The 18442-nt window shown below is 39.1% G+C and overlaps 1 protein-coding gene across 4 annotated transcripts in view; it reads left to right on the top strand.

Annotated features, from left to right (window-relative positions):
- Window positions 1–16764, top strand: part of LOC131417605 (leucine-rich repeat-containing protein 37A3-like) — a 50542-nt gene extending 33778 nt beyond the window's left edge. For 3 of the 4 annotated variants that reach the window (XM_058561247.1, XM_058561246.1, XM_058561244.1), the window contains 7 exons: window positions 6362–6480; window positions 8379–10177; window positions 10602–10706; window positions 14743–14798; window positions 16177–16228; window positions 16308–16450; window positions 16559–16764. In XM_058561247.1, the coding sequence (XP_058417230.1) occupies window positions 6362–6480; window positions 8379–10177; window positions 10602–10706; window positions 14743–14798; window positions 16177–16228; window positions 16308–16450; window positions 16559–16658 (2374 nt within the window). In that variant the 3' untranslated portion in view covers window positions 16659–16764. The remainder of the gene's footprint in view (window positions 1–6361; window positions 6481–8378; window positions 10178–10601; window positions 10707–14742; window positions 14799–16176; window positions 16229–16307; window positions 16451–16558) is intronic. The other variant, XM_058561245.1, reaches the window with a different exon arrangement.
- Window positions 16765–18442: the final 1678 nt, after the last annotated feature.

Below are 18442 nucleotides of genomic sequence, written 5' to 3'. Positions count from 1 at the left end.
CTTATACTCTGCAAACTTGATAAATCTAGTAGCCTTTTTGTAGATTTCTTCAGGTTTTCTACATAAATAATCATGTTATCTGTAAATAAAGATAGTTTTACTTCTTCCTTTCCATTCTGAAAACCTTTGATTTCTTCTTCTTGCCCTATTACACTGGCTAGAACCTTCCATGCAGTGTCAAATAGAAGTAATGAGAGCAGACATCCTTGCCTTTTTCCTGATCTTAGAGAGAAAGAACTTTGTCTTTCACCATTAAATGATATTAGGTTTTTTGTAGAAGTCATTTATCAAGTTGAGGAAATGTCCTTCCATTCCTAGTTTGCTGAGGTTTTTTTTTTTTTAAATCAGGAATGGATGTTAGATTTTGTCAGATACTTCTTCTGCATCTATTGCAATAATTGTATGATTTTTCTTTTCTCCGTTTATTAACTTGGGTAAATTACGTTGATTTTCATATATTAAACCAACCTTGCATTCCTGAGATAAACCCCACTTTGTCATGATGTATCATTTTTTTATATATTGTTAGATTTGATATACTAAAATTTTGTTTAGAATTTTTGCGTTTGTGTTCATGAGAGGTATTAGTCTGCACTTTTCCTTTATTGTACAGGCATACCTCAGACATTTTCCATTCAGTTTCAGACTGACACAGTAAAGCGAATATTGCAATAAAGCAAGTCACATGAATTTTTTGGTTTCCCAGTGCATATAAAAGTTATATTTACACTATACTGTAGTCTATTAAGTATGCAATAGCATTATTTCTAAAAAACCAATGTATATACCTTAATTTAAAAATACTTTATTGCTAAAAAATGCTAACCATCGTCTTCAGCAAGTCATAACCTTTTTGCTGGTGGAGGGTCTTGTAAAAAATGCAATATCTGTGAAGTACAATATAGCAAAGCGCAATAAAATGAGATATACCTGTAATGTCTTTGTCTAGTTTTGATAAGGTGAAATTTGGCCTTATGAATGTGTTGTCAAGTATTCCCTTCTTTTCAATTGTGGTAGAGTTTGTGTAGATTTGGCATTATTTCTTCCTTAAGTGTTTGGTAGAATTCACCAGTGAAGCCATGTGGGCTTGAAGCTTTCTTTGTGGGAAGGTTTGAAACTACACATTCAATTTCTTTAATAGTGCTATTTAAGTTATGTATTTATTCTTTTTTTTTTAATAATTTTATTTATTTATTTATTTTTCCCCCAAAGCCCCAGTAGATAGTTGTATGTCACAGTTGCACATCCTTCTAGTTGCTGTATGTGGGACGCGGCCTCAGCATGGCCAGAGAAGCGGTGCGTCGGAGCGCGCCTGGGATCCGAACCGAGCCGCCAGCAGTGGAGTGCGCGCACTTAACCACCAAGCCACGGGGCTGGCCCAATGTATTTATTCTTGAGTAAACTTTAGTAGTTTATGCCTTTCAAGGAGTTTTTCCATTTCATCTTGAATTTATTGGTGTAAAGTATTTTATAATATTTCCTTATTATCCTTTTAATATCTGTAGAATCTACAGTGATGTCACCCTCTCATTCTTTTTTTTTTTTTGAAGATTTTATTTATTGATTGATTTACCCCCAAAGCCCCAGTAGATAGTTGTATGTCATAGCTGCACATCCTTCCAGTTGCTGTATGTGGGACACGGCCTCAGCATGGCCGGAGAAGTGGTGCGTCGGTGCGCGCCCGGGATCCGAACCCCGGGCCACCAGCAGCAGAGCGCCCGCACTTAACCGCTAAGCCACAGGGCCGGCCCTCACCCTCTCATTCTTGGTATTGATACTTTGTGTCTTCTGTCATCTTTTCTTGTTTAATCTGGCTAAAGGTTTATCAATTTTATTGATCTCTAAGAACTGTCTTTTCATTTCACTGAGTTCTTGGTTTTTGTTTTCCATTTTATTTATTTCTGCCTTAATCTTTATTATTTCCTTTCTTCTCCTTACTCTGTGATTAATTTGCTCTTCTTTCTCTAGTTTCTTAAGGTGGAAGCGAGGAAGCTGAGTACTGCCTTAGCAACATCCCACGTGTTGACGTGTTGCGTTTTCAATTTTAGTCAGTTCAAAATAGTTTCTAGTTTCCCTTTTGATTTCTTCTTGAAGAAATCCATACAATTACTTAGAAGTATGTTGTTTAGTTTCCAAATATTTGGAGATTTTTCATATCTGTTAATTTCTTTCTTTTTTTTTTTTTTGGTGAGGAAGATTGTCCCTAAGCTAACATCTGTGCCAGTCTTTGTATGTGGGACACCATGACAGCATGGCTTGACGAGCAGTGTGTACGTCCGTGCCCAGGATCTGAACCCGTGAACCCTGGGCCACCAAAGCGGAGCCCGTGAATTTAACCACTATGCCAATGGGCCGCCCCAGATCTGTTAATTTCAAATTTAATTCCATTGTGGTCAGAGAACATATATTGAATGACTAAAATCTTTTTAAATTTATTAAGACTTGTTTTATGGCCAATAAATTCTGGTAATAGAATTTATCTGGTCTGTTTTGGTAAATGTTATGTGTCTGCTTGAAAAAAATGTGTATTCTGCTGATTTTGGGTGGAATGTTCTAGAAATGTCAATTAGGTCAAGTAGGTTGATAGTGTTGATCAAGTCTTCTATATCTTTAGTGATTTTCTGTCTACTTGTTCTATCAGTTATTGAGAGAAGGTTATTAAAATCTCCAACTATAAATTGTGGATTTGTTTGTTTCTCCTTGCTATTCTTAATTTTTCCTCATATATTTTGAAGCTCCATTACCAATTTTTAGCTCTGTATAAATTTTTAGGTTATTTTTTTTTTAATTGACCTTTCTATCATGGTGAAATAACTTCTTTTATCCTTGGTAATATTCTTCACTTTGACTTTGACTTTGTCTTACAGTAATATAGGCATTCCAGCTTTCCTTTGATTAGTGTTAGCATAGCATAATTTTTCCATCCTTTTAACTTGTTTGTATTTTTCTATTGAAGATGGTTCTCATAGATAGCATATAGTTGGGTTTTGTTTTTTTTATCCAGGGTGACAACTCTATCTTTTAATTAGAGTGTTTAGACCACTTACATTTAATGTAATTATTGATATGATTACATTTAAATCTGCTGTCTTGCTATTTGTTTTCTGTTTGTCCCATCTGTTCTTTGTTTCTTTTTTCCTCTTTTTCTTCCTGCTTTTCGGTTGAGTACATTTTATTATTTTATTTTATTTCCTTTGTTGGCTAATTAGTTATAATTTAGATTTTTTTTGTTTTAGTGGTTACATTATGGTTTATAGTACATCTTTAACTTTTCTATCTTCAAATGATATTATACAATTTCATGAATAGTATAAGAACCTGACAATAGCGTACTTCCATTTCTCCCCTCCTGGCCTTTGTGCTATTGTTTTCATACATTTGGCTTTATTTTTTGTTGTTGTTGTTGTTTAAACAATCAATTATCTTTTAAAGATATTTAAATAATAAGAAAAATATTGTATATTTACCTATGTAGTTACCAATCCCAGTGTTCTTCATTCTTTTGTGTAGTTCCGTATTTCCATCTGGCATCATTTTCCTTCAACTTAAAAATATTTCTTTTAGCATTTCTTATAGTGCAAGTCTACTAGTGATGAATTCTTTCAGCTTTTGTATGTCTTAGTCATTATTTTGCCTTTGTTTCTAAAAGATCTGGGTATAGAATTCTAGCTTGTTAGTTGTTGGGTCTGCCTCCCTGCTTCACTGCTTTAAAGATGTTGTTCCACTAAGTTCTGGTTTACACTGATTCCAATAAGAAATCTGCTGTCATTCTTATCTTTGTTCCTCTATATGTAGTGTGTGGTTTTTTCCCTCTGACTGCTTTTAAGATCTTCTTTTTATTGTTAGTTTTGAGCAGTTTGATTATGATATGCCTTGGTGTAATTTTGTCCATGTTTCTTGTGCTTGAAGTTCATTGACCTTCTTGGATTTGTGGGTTTATAGTGTTTACCAATTTGGAAAATTTTTGGCTATTATTTATTCAAATTTTGTGAAATTTCCTCTCCTTCATGGACTCTTTAGTACACGTATATTAGGCCACTTGAAGTTGTTGCACAACTCACTGATGCTGTGTTCATTTTTGTTGTTGTTTTGTTTTGTTTCTCTTTGTGTTTCATTTTGGATAGTTTTTATTGCTATGCCTGAATTTTCATTTATCTTTTCTTCTGCAGTGTCTAATCTGCCATTAATCCTATCGAGTATCTTTTTCATTTAGACGTTGTAGTTTTTAATCTCTAGAAGCTTAGTTTACATCCATTGTATATCTTCCATGCCTCTACTTAACATTTTCAGTCTTTAGTCTGGGTTTTTTAACATATGAAATATAGTTATAATAACTGTTCAAATGTCTTTGTCTGATAATTCTAACATCTGTGTAGATTATAGTTTTGATTGATTTCTTTTTCTCCTCAATATGGGTCATATTTTCCTGCTTCTTTGCATGCTTGATAATTTTTTGTTTGAGTCCAGACATTGTGAATTTTGGTTTGTTGAGTGCTGTATATTTTTATATTTCTATAAATATACTTGAGCTTTGTTTTGGGTGAAGTTAAGTTACTCAAAACAATTTTATCCTTTTAGGCCTAGCTTTTAAGATTTGTTAGGTGAGACCACAAGCAGCCTGTGATCTAGAGCTCATTCACAACTACTGAAATAAGACCTTTTGGAGTACCCAGTGCCCCATGTATCATGAGGTTTTCCAGTCTGGCTTGTAGGAACAGGCACTATTTTTACCAACCCTATGTGATGTCCAGTTATTCGTATCACTAATCCTTTCATGTGGTTCTTTTCCTGGCCTCAAGTAATTCCTCATACAAAAGCACTGACCAGTACTTTGTTGAATACTCAAGAGATCCTTCTGCATACCTCCAGAGTTCTTTGTCTGTGCACCTCTTTTCTCTCTAGTACTCTGCTTTGTGAACTCTAGTCACTTTGGTTTTCCCAGACTCTCACTCCATTTCCTCACTTAGGGAGTCCATCATTCTTCACCTGGGTTTCACCTCCCTGCACCATGACCTGGAAACTCAAAGCAGTAAGCTAGGGCAATTGTAGGGCTCACTTCGTTGATTTCCCATCTCTTGGGGATCACTGTCCTTCATTGCCTGAGGTCCAATTTCTTGAAAACTATTATTTCATATATTTTGCCTGTTTTTTTAATTGTTTCAGGTCCCTGTTACTCTGTCTTGGCCAGAAGCCAATAATATTCTTTAAATCTGGTTTGTTTTGATTCAGGGACCAAACAAAGATTAGGCATTACATGTCATGTCTTTGTTTCCTTTAGTCTAAAACATTTCCCTACTCTTCTTTTGGTCTTTCATGATGTTGGCATTTTTGAAGAGTCTAAGACTGTTGTCTTGTAAATTGTCCCAAAATCTGAATTTGCCCGTTTCCTCATGATTAGGTTCAAAGTAAACATTTTGGGGAGGAATACTACATAGGCGATGTATCCTTCCTACTTTATCATTTCAGGTGGCCCAGAATGCTGAGTTTGATCACTTGATTAAGGTAGTATCTTCCATGTCTCTCCATTGTAGAGTTATTTTTCCCCTTGGTAATTAATAAGTAATCTGTGGGGTGATACTCTGGGATCAGTGAAGATCCTGTTCTCAAACAACTTTTCACCCAACTGTGCATCAGTGATAATCCTTGTCTCAATCGATTTTTACTTTGATGGTTGCAAAATTACACTTTTGTAATTCTATCATTCCTTCTGCATTTATTAGCTGGCATTATTCTATAAAGCAGAGCTCCCATCCTTTTCTTTTTGAATATCATTGTGAACTCATGGGCTCTTCTTTAAATTATGTTATACCTTATTATCATCATTATTCTTTTGAATATTCAAGTTGTCCAGATTTGGCCAATGCGATCTCTGTTGTTGTTTAACCACACAATGTTTTCTATTCCTAGAGTAATTTCTAAGATATATTTCTAATATATTTACCACTCACAACTAGGAATTGAGAAAGGAAATCCAGAAGTCAGGGACTTATTTAGACTCTTCTTAGAAGTCTACCCTCTTCCTGTGTACTCTCAACCCAAAGTGAGACTTTTGGATTGGGAGGAGATCATTCTGAATTAAACTACAGATCGATGTCACCCAATTCTAATCCTTATCGCCTTTATTCTAGGCATACCATACCCACTGCCATCCTTACCCTTCTTTTAGACACTTCCTTCCCCTCTCTATTTATTTACAATATTCAAGGACAGCAGTTGGCCAACTGGTTCCTATCCAATTTTCCAGGCCATATGCCCCAACAACTCCTTTTTGCAGAGCCCTGTGGTGGCCTTGGCCTGCCTCTTCTACCTACTCAAGTAACTCCTTTACCGCTAATTTACTTCTCTGTGTTTCCATTTATAGGATCTTACCTAGCCGTCTGGCCTGCTGCCTCTGCCAATTTAAAAATAATATTGAGGTGGTCTGCAAGACAGTCAAGCTACATTGTGACAGTGAATGTCTGACAAACACCACACGTTGTGGTGAGTCTGAATTGCTTGATGATAAATTTTTATTTTATTTATGTTTTAATTTTTATTTGTAATCACTGATGATAAATTTTTAAAATAATGATGTAATTGCACTATTTTTATTTGCTCATTCAGAGTTCAACTCCCTAAATCACTAGGAACTACTCCCTTGCTAAAAGTCAGATTCTCAGTTACATTATTAAGCTAATATAAACAAACAAGAGAAAGGAATGGAAGTGGGGAGGGAATTGACATTAATGGCCACATATTGTGTATGGTGCTCTCTGCTTGGTGCTTTACCCACAGACGAGAACTTACTCATATAGTGCATCGCAGTTTGTAAGCTGATTTTATATGCATTAGGTCTCAAGTGCCCTTTGTCTTACAGGACAAATGTAGATATATTTGTCTTTATTTTGTTTGCTTGTGCAATTTTATAAAATAGCACAGGTGATGCTGTTTTATAAAAGTTTTATTTGGAGTCTGAGAGTTTCTGGTTCCATAACCAGAAGCTACTACCCAGCCCTTCTAATGGATGGAAGGGCTCTTCCATTCGTAGACTGTCCAACTCTGAACTTGCTGTGAATCTCACACCTTTCTGTCCAAAAAACACTCAGGTGCTTTGAAGTATTTTTCCATATGTTAGATTTATTGGCACTAACTTGATGACTTCCAGAATGTGCTTTCATGCCCAGATAGCTTGAATACAGGTCTCTATCAGTGATCTGGGGCACATCATAAACAATAACACTTTACTACTTATATAAAGACAGTGTTGCTTGTTTTTCAAAACAATTTTTTACCAATTACATTACTCCCTTCTCCCCCAGAGGTGGGCAGAACAGGCATTTTTAATTTCCTTTTATAGGTGAGGAAAAGCAAAATCAGAGGTGTTAAGTGCTGTGGCCTAGTACCCAGTTCTCCTGTCCCCAGTTTTGGGCTCTCCACAAGCACATGCTCCTCCTTTCTCATGACCTTTACCTCCTCCTCTGACCCTCACCACCACTGCCAAAAATACTTTTAATTCTGGAAAAGAAACCCAGCTGCACAATTGTACACTTGAACTTCACGCAGTCAGAAGCTTTGGATGGATCCCCACGTAAAGCTGGAAATATTAGAAATGAAATGAAATGAAAGCAAAGTAGACATCTGACAAAAGTTCCTTTTTCCCTTCTGTATTTTAGGACCTCAAGTATGATTTCATTGATTTATTGAACATTCCACCTTGGCATACAATCTGGCAAATCTCTTAATCTACACCTCAGATCCCTGCCCGAATTTAAACAAAGAGCCAGAGTAGACGTAGTGTTTTTTTCTGTATAGAGCCTTCTGTTACGGGGGCTGGGATATATGGGAGGAGGGCCCAAGCAAAGGAATCTGTGAGTAGATGGAGATGGGCGTGTTCAGATGAGGACTTGTTAGCAGTGGGTGGTGTTGTGGTCGTCTGTGATGGTAGCCAGAACGTGAGCACACTGAAGAGGTGGAGAGAGGAAGCCTCACGCTCCCTCTGCATCTGAGGCGAGATAGGATGGGGTATATGAACGTGAGGAGTCACAGTAGATCTGCAGGGAGTCTAGCTGAGCAGGGGAATATTTGTCTTTCAGCCTTGGCTTTTCTTGAGTACGGGGCATTTGGCCCTTGGGGACCAATGGCATAATCCTACATATAGTTACTATATTTCATGCTATGGAATGTTCTGAGTAGAGAGCCACTTTTTCAAAAGATATCTTTTTCTCCTTTTGTTGTTGCCAATCATAGGTTTAAATTTGGGTTTATTTTTCTCCTCTCTACATGGGACTCAAATGCTTGCTGATTCCTAATTTGTTTGACTGGGATATATGGCTGTGGACTGACAAAAAGCTGTCCCATCAGTCTTTCATTATATAAAGCGGTCTCTTCTTTTTTGACAGATGAAGAAATATCTATAGGGAATGCAGAAGGATCGTTCATGAAGGTATTACAAGCCCGGAAGAAGAACACCAGCACTGAGCTGACTATTGAGCCAGAGAGAGAATCCTCAGACAGAAATGGCGTCAGTTTGTCAGCCTTCGTGAATGAGCAGCTAGACTTTAATGATGAAAGCGATGTTATCGGTGCACTAAATTACATATTGCCTTATTTCTCGGAGGGAAATCTAGAAGATGTAGAATCAACATTATTACCATTCATTAAACTTCTTTTTTCAAATGTACAAGATGGAGATAAACAGGAGATGGGTCATTTGAAAAACAGCTCAAAGAAACTTTCTCTTAGTCATGAATCCAACAATTCGACTTACAAAAATAAATTGAGGAGACTCTATTTTCTGGAAAATTTGTTAGATGCAGAAATTCAAGAAAAAATTGATGAGGTTAAAAAGAGAGAAAAAATTGCCATGCTTATACATTCCAACCTTTTAGGTCCCAAATTTAAACGCCAAATCTTTCAAAAGAAATTGGAAATTGCCCAACCACAGGAAAACAGCCTAGCAAAGATTCAAAGTGTAGGGAAAAGGCTGCTGAGAGTGAACAGGGTCCTCAAGGGCCCAAAGGGCATACAGAAAAGACACTTCAAAGAAGTGGGAGATCAGAGCATCAAGAGGAAACAGAATTCCCAGCCATTTGTGGAGAACATTGCCAAAGAAAGAAGGCTCAGGAGGCCATCCCCAAGGGAGCTGGAACAGCCTCACATAGTAGGGAGGCCCAGGAAATTAGTGGGAAACTCCTTCAACACAGAGCCTTCATCCTTAAAGGAAGATAAGGCGGCAGTCTCTTCTTTTCTGAAACAATACTCCATGGGAAACCCTTCTGACTCCGCTGCTCTAGAATCCCCATCTGAGGTTAAAAACAAATCAAAAGACTTAAGCTACACTATTTTTGTTTTAGAAGATGCAAATGCCAGAGTTAGAAATATGAAGGCTTCTAAACCAATAGCACATTCCAGAAAAAAATCCCTCTTTCATAAAACTGGCTCTCGTGTGGTCCACGGAACACCCAAGGTCAAAATGAGTCAAAAGTTCAGCAAGAAAGGTTCACTCAATAGACTGATGCTTGCAAAGAGGCCTCCGTTCTCTGCAGTGAGGAGCCTCATAAACTCCCCTCCACGAGAGGCTTTTTCATCTTCAGAACTGACTTCTCAGGAAAATCCTTTTCCAGAATCATCTTCTCTTACAGAACCTTCTGCAGAAAACACTACTGCAGAAAATGTTTTTGAAGAAAATAGTCCTGCAGAAAACACTACTGTGCCGGAAGAAACTGTCCCTGAAATCACTGCCAGGGAGAATGTTTCCACTGCAGATTCTGCTGTTACTACAGACAACTTTATGCCAACTGTTAAACAAACCAATGAAACACAGTGGGAATACCACAATGTGGGCACTGACTTACCCTCCAAGCCCAAGGGTTTCACTTTCCCATTGCTTTCATCCCCTGGTGATCAATTTGAAAGTCAGCTAAACCAGCAGCTTCGGTCCCTCATCCCCAATAATGACGTGAGAAGGCTCATTTCTCATGTCATCCGGACTTTGAAGATGGACTGCTCTGAGACCCATGTGCAACTGGCCTGTGCCAAGCTCATCTCCAGAACAGGCCTCCTGATGAAGCTTCTCAGTGAGCAGCAAGAAGTAAAGGTGTCCCAGGCAGACTGGGATACAGACCAATGGAAAACTGAGAACTACATCAATGAGAGCACAGAAGCCCAGAGTGAACAGAGAGAGCAGGAGTCCAGTGAGGTGAAGACAACTCCCGAAACGTGGGACCTGGACTTTTAGTCAGTTTAGGACATGCCCCTGAAGCACCCAAGCAGGAAGACTAGGGGCTCCTAGTCTGTGTCTTTTCTTGGCCATGTAACTCTGGCTAAGACAGTGACCTCCCACTTTGCTTATTCAGAGAATGGTGCCACTATTCCTAGAGTAGACAAGAAGTGGACTTAACACACAAGATAAATAAATTGTAGAAGAAAATGCTAATGATAAGATTATGTAACACATTAGATTTGCTGTGTTCTTTAAGAACCTATAAGCTACTCACCAGAAAGAATGGGGTTTTAGAGCAGTTTAAGAACAGTCAGCTATTCTTTAGAATAGGTTTGAGAATAGTTAGCTTTCATTCTTTCCATCTCTTTGTTTAAAAAAAAATTGTTCTTAATTTTTTAAGCTCACGAAAGAAGTTCCAGGATATGGCTATAACAACAAAGTCATCTTGACGATATCTGTGATTGCAGTAGTGATGATTTTGATTATAATTTTCTGTCTCACTGAGGTAAGGACAACAGTTAATTCAGATTTCCAGTATATATCTTGTCTTTATAATAGATTTGGAAGCCACAAACTGAAAATCAAAGCTGCTTTTCCACCCCCTACCACTTGATATTCCTCTTCAGTCATGAGGACTGAGATCTGCTTTGTTCTTTTATTGCAAAGTATATGCCAGGTATTTTTAAAGGAACCCCACTCCCAGGAGATCTCTGTGGAATGGCAAGATGATAAGCCATTAGACTGTTGAGAAATTAAGTTTAAGAAGGCCATAGCTGACATGATAGTAAAATGTCTTCAATTCCAAACTATGTTGACTTGATGTATTCACCAGTCACTCTCATCCTACTGCTGATTTCTTTCCTTGTTGGCTGAAATGATGAAAGATATATAATCTCCATCCTCCTGGAGCTATCAGTCACCCTGGGAGAAAGGACATGGCTAACAGATGGAAGTGTGATCTTGTCGATTCATTAGATTTACTTAGCAGCTTTCTTCTCCAGCATGTAAGGCATTGTGTAAATAGGTTCAGTGAAAACACTGCAGCTAAAACCCTGCATCAGGCTACTCTAAAGCATGTCTTATTTACATAGCCTATTCCTGGAGCTTGCCTATTTACCTTTTGTTCAGTTACATAATGGTTTATTACTTTTCCCAACAGGCGGGTGTTAACATTAAAAAAGTGATTTAGTAAGCTGACAGTCTTGACTCTACGCTACCAAACCAACCTAATTTACCTTATTTACCTTTGCTACTGTTATGGCAGGCCTCTATCCCAGCCAGAGCAGCCCCTGACCCTACTCTAGACACACCATGCCCGTTCCTACTTTTATCTGTGCCTTTGCCTATCTAAAATCCCTTTATTTCTCTCTGCCTGTGGAAGTCCTGTGAATCTCTCAAAAGCCAACTCAAGTTCTTCTTCATAAAGCCTTCCCTGAATACTCTAGCCTTTCTGGTCCTAGTCCTTCTGTAAGATTTGTCACCATTTCTTAGGGGCCATAGTGAGGCATTCCTCTCCCCTGAGAACTTAAAAATATGGTAAACAATTTTTTAAAAGATGCCTCCCCAGAGAGAAACACCAAGGTCAGCACATCACAGAGCAGAGCAGAGATGTGTAAGGACCGGATGGCTTTCTGGTCTCAGACTTGAGTAAAACCTGACTGGATGCATTAACTGCTAAAGAGAAACATGTCCATCTTCGGGAGGGCTGGTCAGTAGTAGAAGCATAGAAAAGGTGAGGAAGAGACCATCGTGGACAGTGCACATCCTGGCGTTCCGCAAAAGTAGAGATGGCACCTCAGGCAGCAGATATGGAGAGCCAGGCGCACTAGCCAGGCTGTGCCTGTCGGGGAGACGGATGATCCGGCTACCTCAGTCCTTCCCATTAAACGCTGGATTCAGCTGATTCCTTTTGTTCTAATTCTGTTCTCAACAAGTAGCCTTCTGATTGTGCTTTAGTATGTTACAGAGAGCTGTCTCCACAGAAGGTAATTACCTGATTGTGTAGACACAGATGGCCTGTCTGTGGAACAGATGTATTTCTCATTGTAAGTTAATCTGGCATTCTGATTTTTTATCAATCCTGTGATATTGATAAGGTGAGACTGCCCCAGTGTAAAGAAGTGAGTTCTCCCTTGGTGAGAACAGAGTCTGATTTCTGAGTCTAGGAGGTTGGGGAGTAACATGGGGTCAGCTTGCTGAGGCCTCTGGGAAGACAGTCATTGGCCATTGCCCAGACAGTACCCTCTGCATCTCCAGGTGGCATATGGCCTTTTGCTTTTTTGGAATTTCTATAAACTCCTGTACTGCTTTTAATTTTTATGTAAGTTTAACCTTGCATTTGTGTTTATTTATATGGTGTCGTTATTTCCTCTCCCCATTTAAATGATAAGCTTTTTGAGGACAGGGACCATGCAGTGTTTTTCCTGTAGTAGACAATAATGGTATTCAAAGGAAGAGAGATGAGGCGTTATGTCAGTTCCACAATGAGGAATAATGCAACCTAATATTTATTTGAAGTAGCATATAGAGTTCAGCAATAGGCAGACCCATGTGTTCCTAAGACTTTTGAAATGTCATCTTTTAATATTCTAATCAGTGGAAGAAAATGAATAAGTGGTAATAGAACAGCTGCCTAACTGTTTGGGGGGAAATAACAGCAGATCCCTATTTCTCACCTTAAACAAACATATTTCTGTAAATATAAAAAAAAGAAGCCATAAAAGTATTAGAAGAAAATAGAAGCAATATTTTTATAATCTTGTGGCGAGAAAGAGCTTTCTGACCCTGATACCACAGACAGAAACCTTTGATGGATCTGACCACCTTGTCTGTGACACCATTAGCGAACTTAGCACTGACTTATGCCAAGCATAGGACAAAGAGTTTTCCATATATTTTCTGATTTAATCCCCACAATCCTGTGAGGACGATACTACCATCCCTCTTTCATAGATGAAGGAGATCAACTTAAGTGGCAAAACCAACAGCAGAACCTAGTTTCGCCTCACTGCAAAGCCTGTGCTCCTTATTCCACTGTTCTGTTTGGTCTCCTTAAAGACGAAAATATTTGAAACATTGAAATTCAATGAAAGCCACTGAAAGGATTAGTATATTTAATATAAAGAGGATTTTATAAATCAAGAAGAAGAAGACAAACAGTCCAGGGGAGAAGGGGGCGAGGGCTATGAAGAGCAGGAGGTGTGTTGACAGTCTGACACTGCATCTGCCAGTCCTCTCTTCATGGCTTACGGGGGGCGGTTGTTAGCAAGGCCTTTGTCACCTCACTGTAAAGAATATCTCTGATATTTTTCTATTTTCTGATATAAAACATAAAAAGTCTTTGATATTTTCTTCCAGTACTTTTATAACATTTGTTATTATGTATTTTTAAATTCATCTAGAATTTATTTGTTTTTTAGTGTAGTTGAGGTATGGCATCTTTTTTCCCCTGCATATAGATCTAATTGTTTTAAAATCTTTCATTGAATGGTTCATTCTGTCTTCACTGATCTCGAAGACTATCTTTCTCTGGACTCTATTCTATTGATCCAGTTATCTTTTCTATACCAGTACCAGTATCACACTACTTAATTCCAGTTGCTTTATAACATATTTTGATACCTGATAGGGTAAGCTCCTGCTCTTTGATCTTCTTTTTCATACATTTCATAGCTATTCTTGCATATTTTCTCTACCAAATATCAGCTGGCCAGTTTTTGTTAAAAAACTATCTTGGAATTTGAATAGAATTGCATGGAATTTGTAGGTTAATTTGAGGAGACTTGACATCTTCACAACATCCTAGGAATGTGGTATCTCACACCGTGTATTCATTTCTTCTTAATGTCCTTCCAAAGATTTTTAATGTTTTCATCACATAGGTCTTATACATTTTTTGTTAAGTTTGTTCCTAGGTACTTTATGCATTTTTATTGATATCATAAATGGGATCTTTCTTCTGTTTTTTAATTAGTTATTCATGGTATATAGGAAAGCTATTGAGGTTTGTACATTGATCTCTTGATTTTTGTATCTAGCCATCTTACTGAATTCTCATATTACTTCCAATAAAATTTTAGTTGATTCTCTTGGGCTTTTTAGGTTGTCCATCATTTCCTATGCAAATATGTTTTGTTTTTTCCTTTCCAATAGCTTCATTTTTCTTATTTCATTAATTAGGACTTCCTCAACAATGATGAATACTGGCAGTAATAATAGGCATCCTACTCTGTTCTTGACTTTAAAACAATGCTGCTGTTTAGGTTTCTGGTAGATACTCTTATTTTCTTTTCCTACTTCTAAGAGTTTTTATTAGGGATTATCTATTGAATCTTATCTAAAACAGCCAGTAAAATATATTGCCAGCTGTATGCAAGATCCTAAGTTAGGTACTGTGGAACATTGAAGGATTATTAAACAAGATAGACTTTCTGTCCTCAAAAAGTATCTCACTAGGTAGATAAGACTTAGTAAGGAATGAATAAAGATTTGGAGATGGTCATTGTGATGGATAATCATGATCATCTTTTCTTCCAAAACAGATTTATTCTCATAGAACAGCACCAGAGGACAGTAAAGAAGGAAGCTCAAGCTCAAGGTAAATATTGGTCTGGCAGTTTCTAAAGTAGAATTTTAGAACTAGAGGAGAACTTAGAATTCATCTATTTCAATCTCCTCATTTTACAGTGAGGAAACCATGAAAGGCAGGAAGAATACTTATTTGCCCCAGTGCTTTGCTTGGATCCAGCAAAACTAGCTTCCCAGCCAAAGCTGAGTTAGAATGGGACTGACACGGATGAATCTGCTGTCTCTAGTCCTTTAAGGAAAGAGGGTGGTGGGGAAGAAGTTTTGGTTGTACCTGTTCCTGCTGGCAGTGGGCATCAGGCTGGGCCAGAGGCCTTCTCAAAGGCTCTGGGGAAGGGGTGGGGGAAGGCCCCATGGTCTGGGGGAAAGGGGCTAGTCTCCTTCAAGGTTGATGGAAGGTAGAATATATGAGTCCTTCCTGTAAAGTGACAGGAAAACTTCCCTTCTCATCCTACTGGTTTTCAGGCTCTGCTTTCTATTCCCTGTATCCAAACCTCATAGAATTTTAACTGAGAGAGACCTTAGATAGTAGTTTGTCTCTTCGTTTTATAATAAGGAAATGAAGAAGGAGAAAGGGAAAATACCTTGCCCCATGATCACAGTCCTGTGAATGTTAGAAAGAAGATGGCTCCTTTCCGGATGGGGATTTCTCCATTGATTGCACTGTACTCGGGCTGTGAGCTACATTTGATGTCATGACTCAGTATACACATACCATATAGACATAAGTAGTTTCTAAAACAAACTTATTATGCACTCTAATTTTTTCTCTTCTGTTTGTATTCAAAAAGAATATTTTGGCTTTAGTGCTAGTTGTGACCTTTAAACTGATTTTACGACTCTCTCACTTATCACTGGCAGCCTGCAGTGTGCAAGTCACTGAGCTAGATAACTTTGCTCATTGGACTCGGGCACTTACTTGGTGTGATTCAACTCATAGGATAAAGCAGCTAGGAAAATAGAAACACATTCTCCCCCACCCCCAGCAAGTGATGCATGTGAGACTAGGTCCAAAGGGGACTGATGGGCAATGCTTCTGGGAGTCAAGTGCTTCTGCCCAGTGTGGTTGTACAGTTTGTTCACTGCACAAGAGCATTTGGCCAAGGGCCAAGAAGGTGAGCGGGGCTGAAAATCCTGCCTATACTCCATGCCAATCCACATACAAAGATCTGCCCAGAGACATTTTGGAGCCATTTTGGACAGACATGGAGAACTTCTGGAAGCCCAGGGCGTGTGGAATTATTTTCAAGATCCCAGGTCTGTGGTGATTTTGCTCGTTGTGTTTATGGACTGAGGTACCCATTTAGTCTTAATAAGAACAGAGGTGTATGTTGTGAGAGACATGGAAAATGGCATGAATCACTAATTGTCTGTCTGTGTTTTCCTCGAAGGGGCTTTTTTCGCTTTCTGCGTAGGAGATACTCAGCGGACAGTGAGAGTAAGGTAAATTTGAGGAGGATAAAGTACTGTGGCCGGAGGAAGCCGGAGAAATTCATAATCACTGTCCCTTTCTGTTTTCTAGGGGGGCTTTTTCTTCAGAAGGCGGCCACTTTGGCTTAGGGATATGTATAGACCCCTCAACGCCACACGCAAGAAAAACATGGCACAGAAACTACACGACAAGGATTCTTCCGATGAGGAAGAGATTTTCAACAAGGATGCAGGGTAAATGATTGGGGACAATTTAAAATTCTATCTAAAATTAGGAAATAATGAGAAGTTTAATTGTTCCTTTCAAGAGTAAAAGCCCTGGCACCGTTATTTTTATCACAGGGAGCTCGGCGAAGCCTCGGCAGAGAAGATTCCAACCACAGAGTCGGCGGCCGAGGAGCCGGATGAGGAAAGTGAGACAGCACGTGAGACCACGGAGTGACCTCCATCCGACCTCAGGTCAACTGTGAATGTTATTTTCTAGTATTGGCTTCTCAGCATTGCTTGGAAAATACTTATTTTTCTCATATTAAAATGTGTAAATTTATAACCAATTCTAGCCATGTGGTAAGGAATTAAAAAGTAAATAGTGGGGCTGGCCTGGGGGCATAGTGGTTAAGTTCAGGGGGCTCCGCTTCAGCGGCCTGGGGTTCGCAGGTTCAGATCCCTGGGCACAGGACCTATACTACTCATCAAGTCATGCTGTGGCAGCGACCCACATACAAAAAAATAGAGGAAGATTGGCACAGATGTTAGCTCAGGGCCAATCCTCCTCACCAAAAAAAAAAAAAAGTAAGTAGTTAAATATTTATATACAGATAACAAGGGCCATAGGCAAGAAAAGCAGAGCTAAAGCTGGAATCCCTCACGGTAGCCAGTACTTCCACAAGAGGCAGTATGGGCAAAGAAGGATGAATAAGGGCTTCTCTCTCTCATTTCCCCAATATAATCAGTCCCTGGGACCTGGAACACATATCATCCTAAGGGGTGTAGATTGTTAAATCAAATAACAATTTATTCTGGTGCTGTCTCCCCTGGTTCACCAAGTACCAGTTATTTACAACATACTTGACCTCCTGCCCATAAAGGATCGTCTACCTCTGGCCACTCTCTTAGAGTCTTTGCATTTGCCAGAATATTTGGATGACTGAGTCTACCTCCACTGTGAGGCCAAGGCCTGTCTTTTTTCCCAAGCTCTCAAACTCATGCACAAATGTGTGCCCTGTCTTGGTAGGAGGCTCTCTACCCTTACAAGCTAGTGGAAAATTCACATTGGGTTTTTTTTTTTCTTTTAAAAAATCCCAACTCTTGCATAGCTAGCAGGGAGGTGCTGGAAGGATAGGGTAAAGAAGAATGTGTGAGAGCAGTAATTGCCCAAGACTGCCCTCCCCAGGCCTTTATTTCAGAAAACATACTGGTGGGGCCACTTCTCCATGCACGTGTACTGCCCTAGCCTCTCCTGACCCCGCTGAGGTCAGGTGTGTGCTGCTTGGCTCCCTGCAGCTCAGCCCAGCACCAAACCTACCCACTTCCTTCCTCACCCAGCACAGATCCATGGCTGCGTGATTGCAAGTGATAATGCAAGTGCTATCTGCAGAAGTTGCAAAGGCTCTTCCACTCCGTCTGCAAAGAAAGTCATTAATAAATCACATTTAGTAAGTCAGTGACAGTTAAATACATTAGTGAGTAAAAGAAATTCTGAATGAACAAGATTTGATAATCTACCTAAATGACCACAAATAGATGCTGGTAGCTTAGTAATATGAGATGAAGAATAGTGCCAAGCATGGGACAACCTCACAGAGTCCCCCGGAGGAGCAGTGAGAACGAGAAATAGCCCAGCAGGTTTGCTGGTTAGGGAGGGCTCCAAGCAAAGTGAGCAGCTCATCAGTTCCTCATCTGGTGTATTAGTTGCCTGATGCTGGGCACGAGGCCCTGTTCTCTTGATGCCTGCCCATGTTCCCTCCCCAAGTTTCTTACTGAGAATGAAAACAAGCGTTTTTCTCTATGTGGTGATGCCAGTGAGCCAACAAATGTTTACTGTATTTAAAGCCCAAGACTAAATAATAATAATAGGAAGCAACAGCAGCAGCTAACATTTACTCTTTGCTTCCTTGGTGCCAAGTCCGGGGTTGGGCATTTTGCAGTCTTATTAGCCCAACAATCCAGGGAGGCATATTTTGTTATCCTCATTTGACAGATAAGAAAACAAGGCTGAAAGAATGC

The sequence above is a fragment of the Diceros bicornis genome, chromosome 18, assembly GCF_020826845.1.
Source record: "Diceros bicornis minor isolate mBicDic1 chromosome 18, mDicBic1.mat.cur, whole genome shotgun sequence".
In the NCBI taxonomy this organism is placed as follows: Eukaryota; Metazoa; Chordata; class Mammalia; order Perissodactyla; family Rhinocerotidae; genus Diceros; species Diceros bicornis.
The sequence above is the reverse complement of the archived record's forward strand: the minus strand, read 5'-3'. Positions and strand labels throughout refer to the sequence as shown.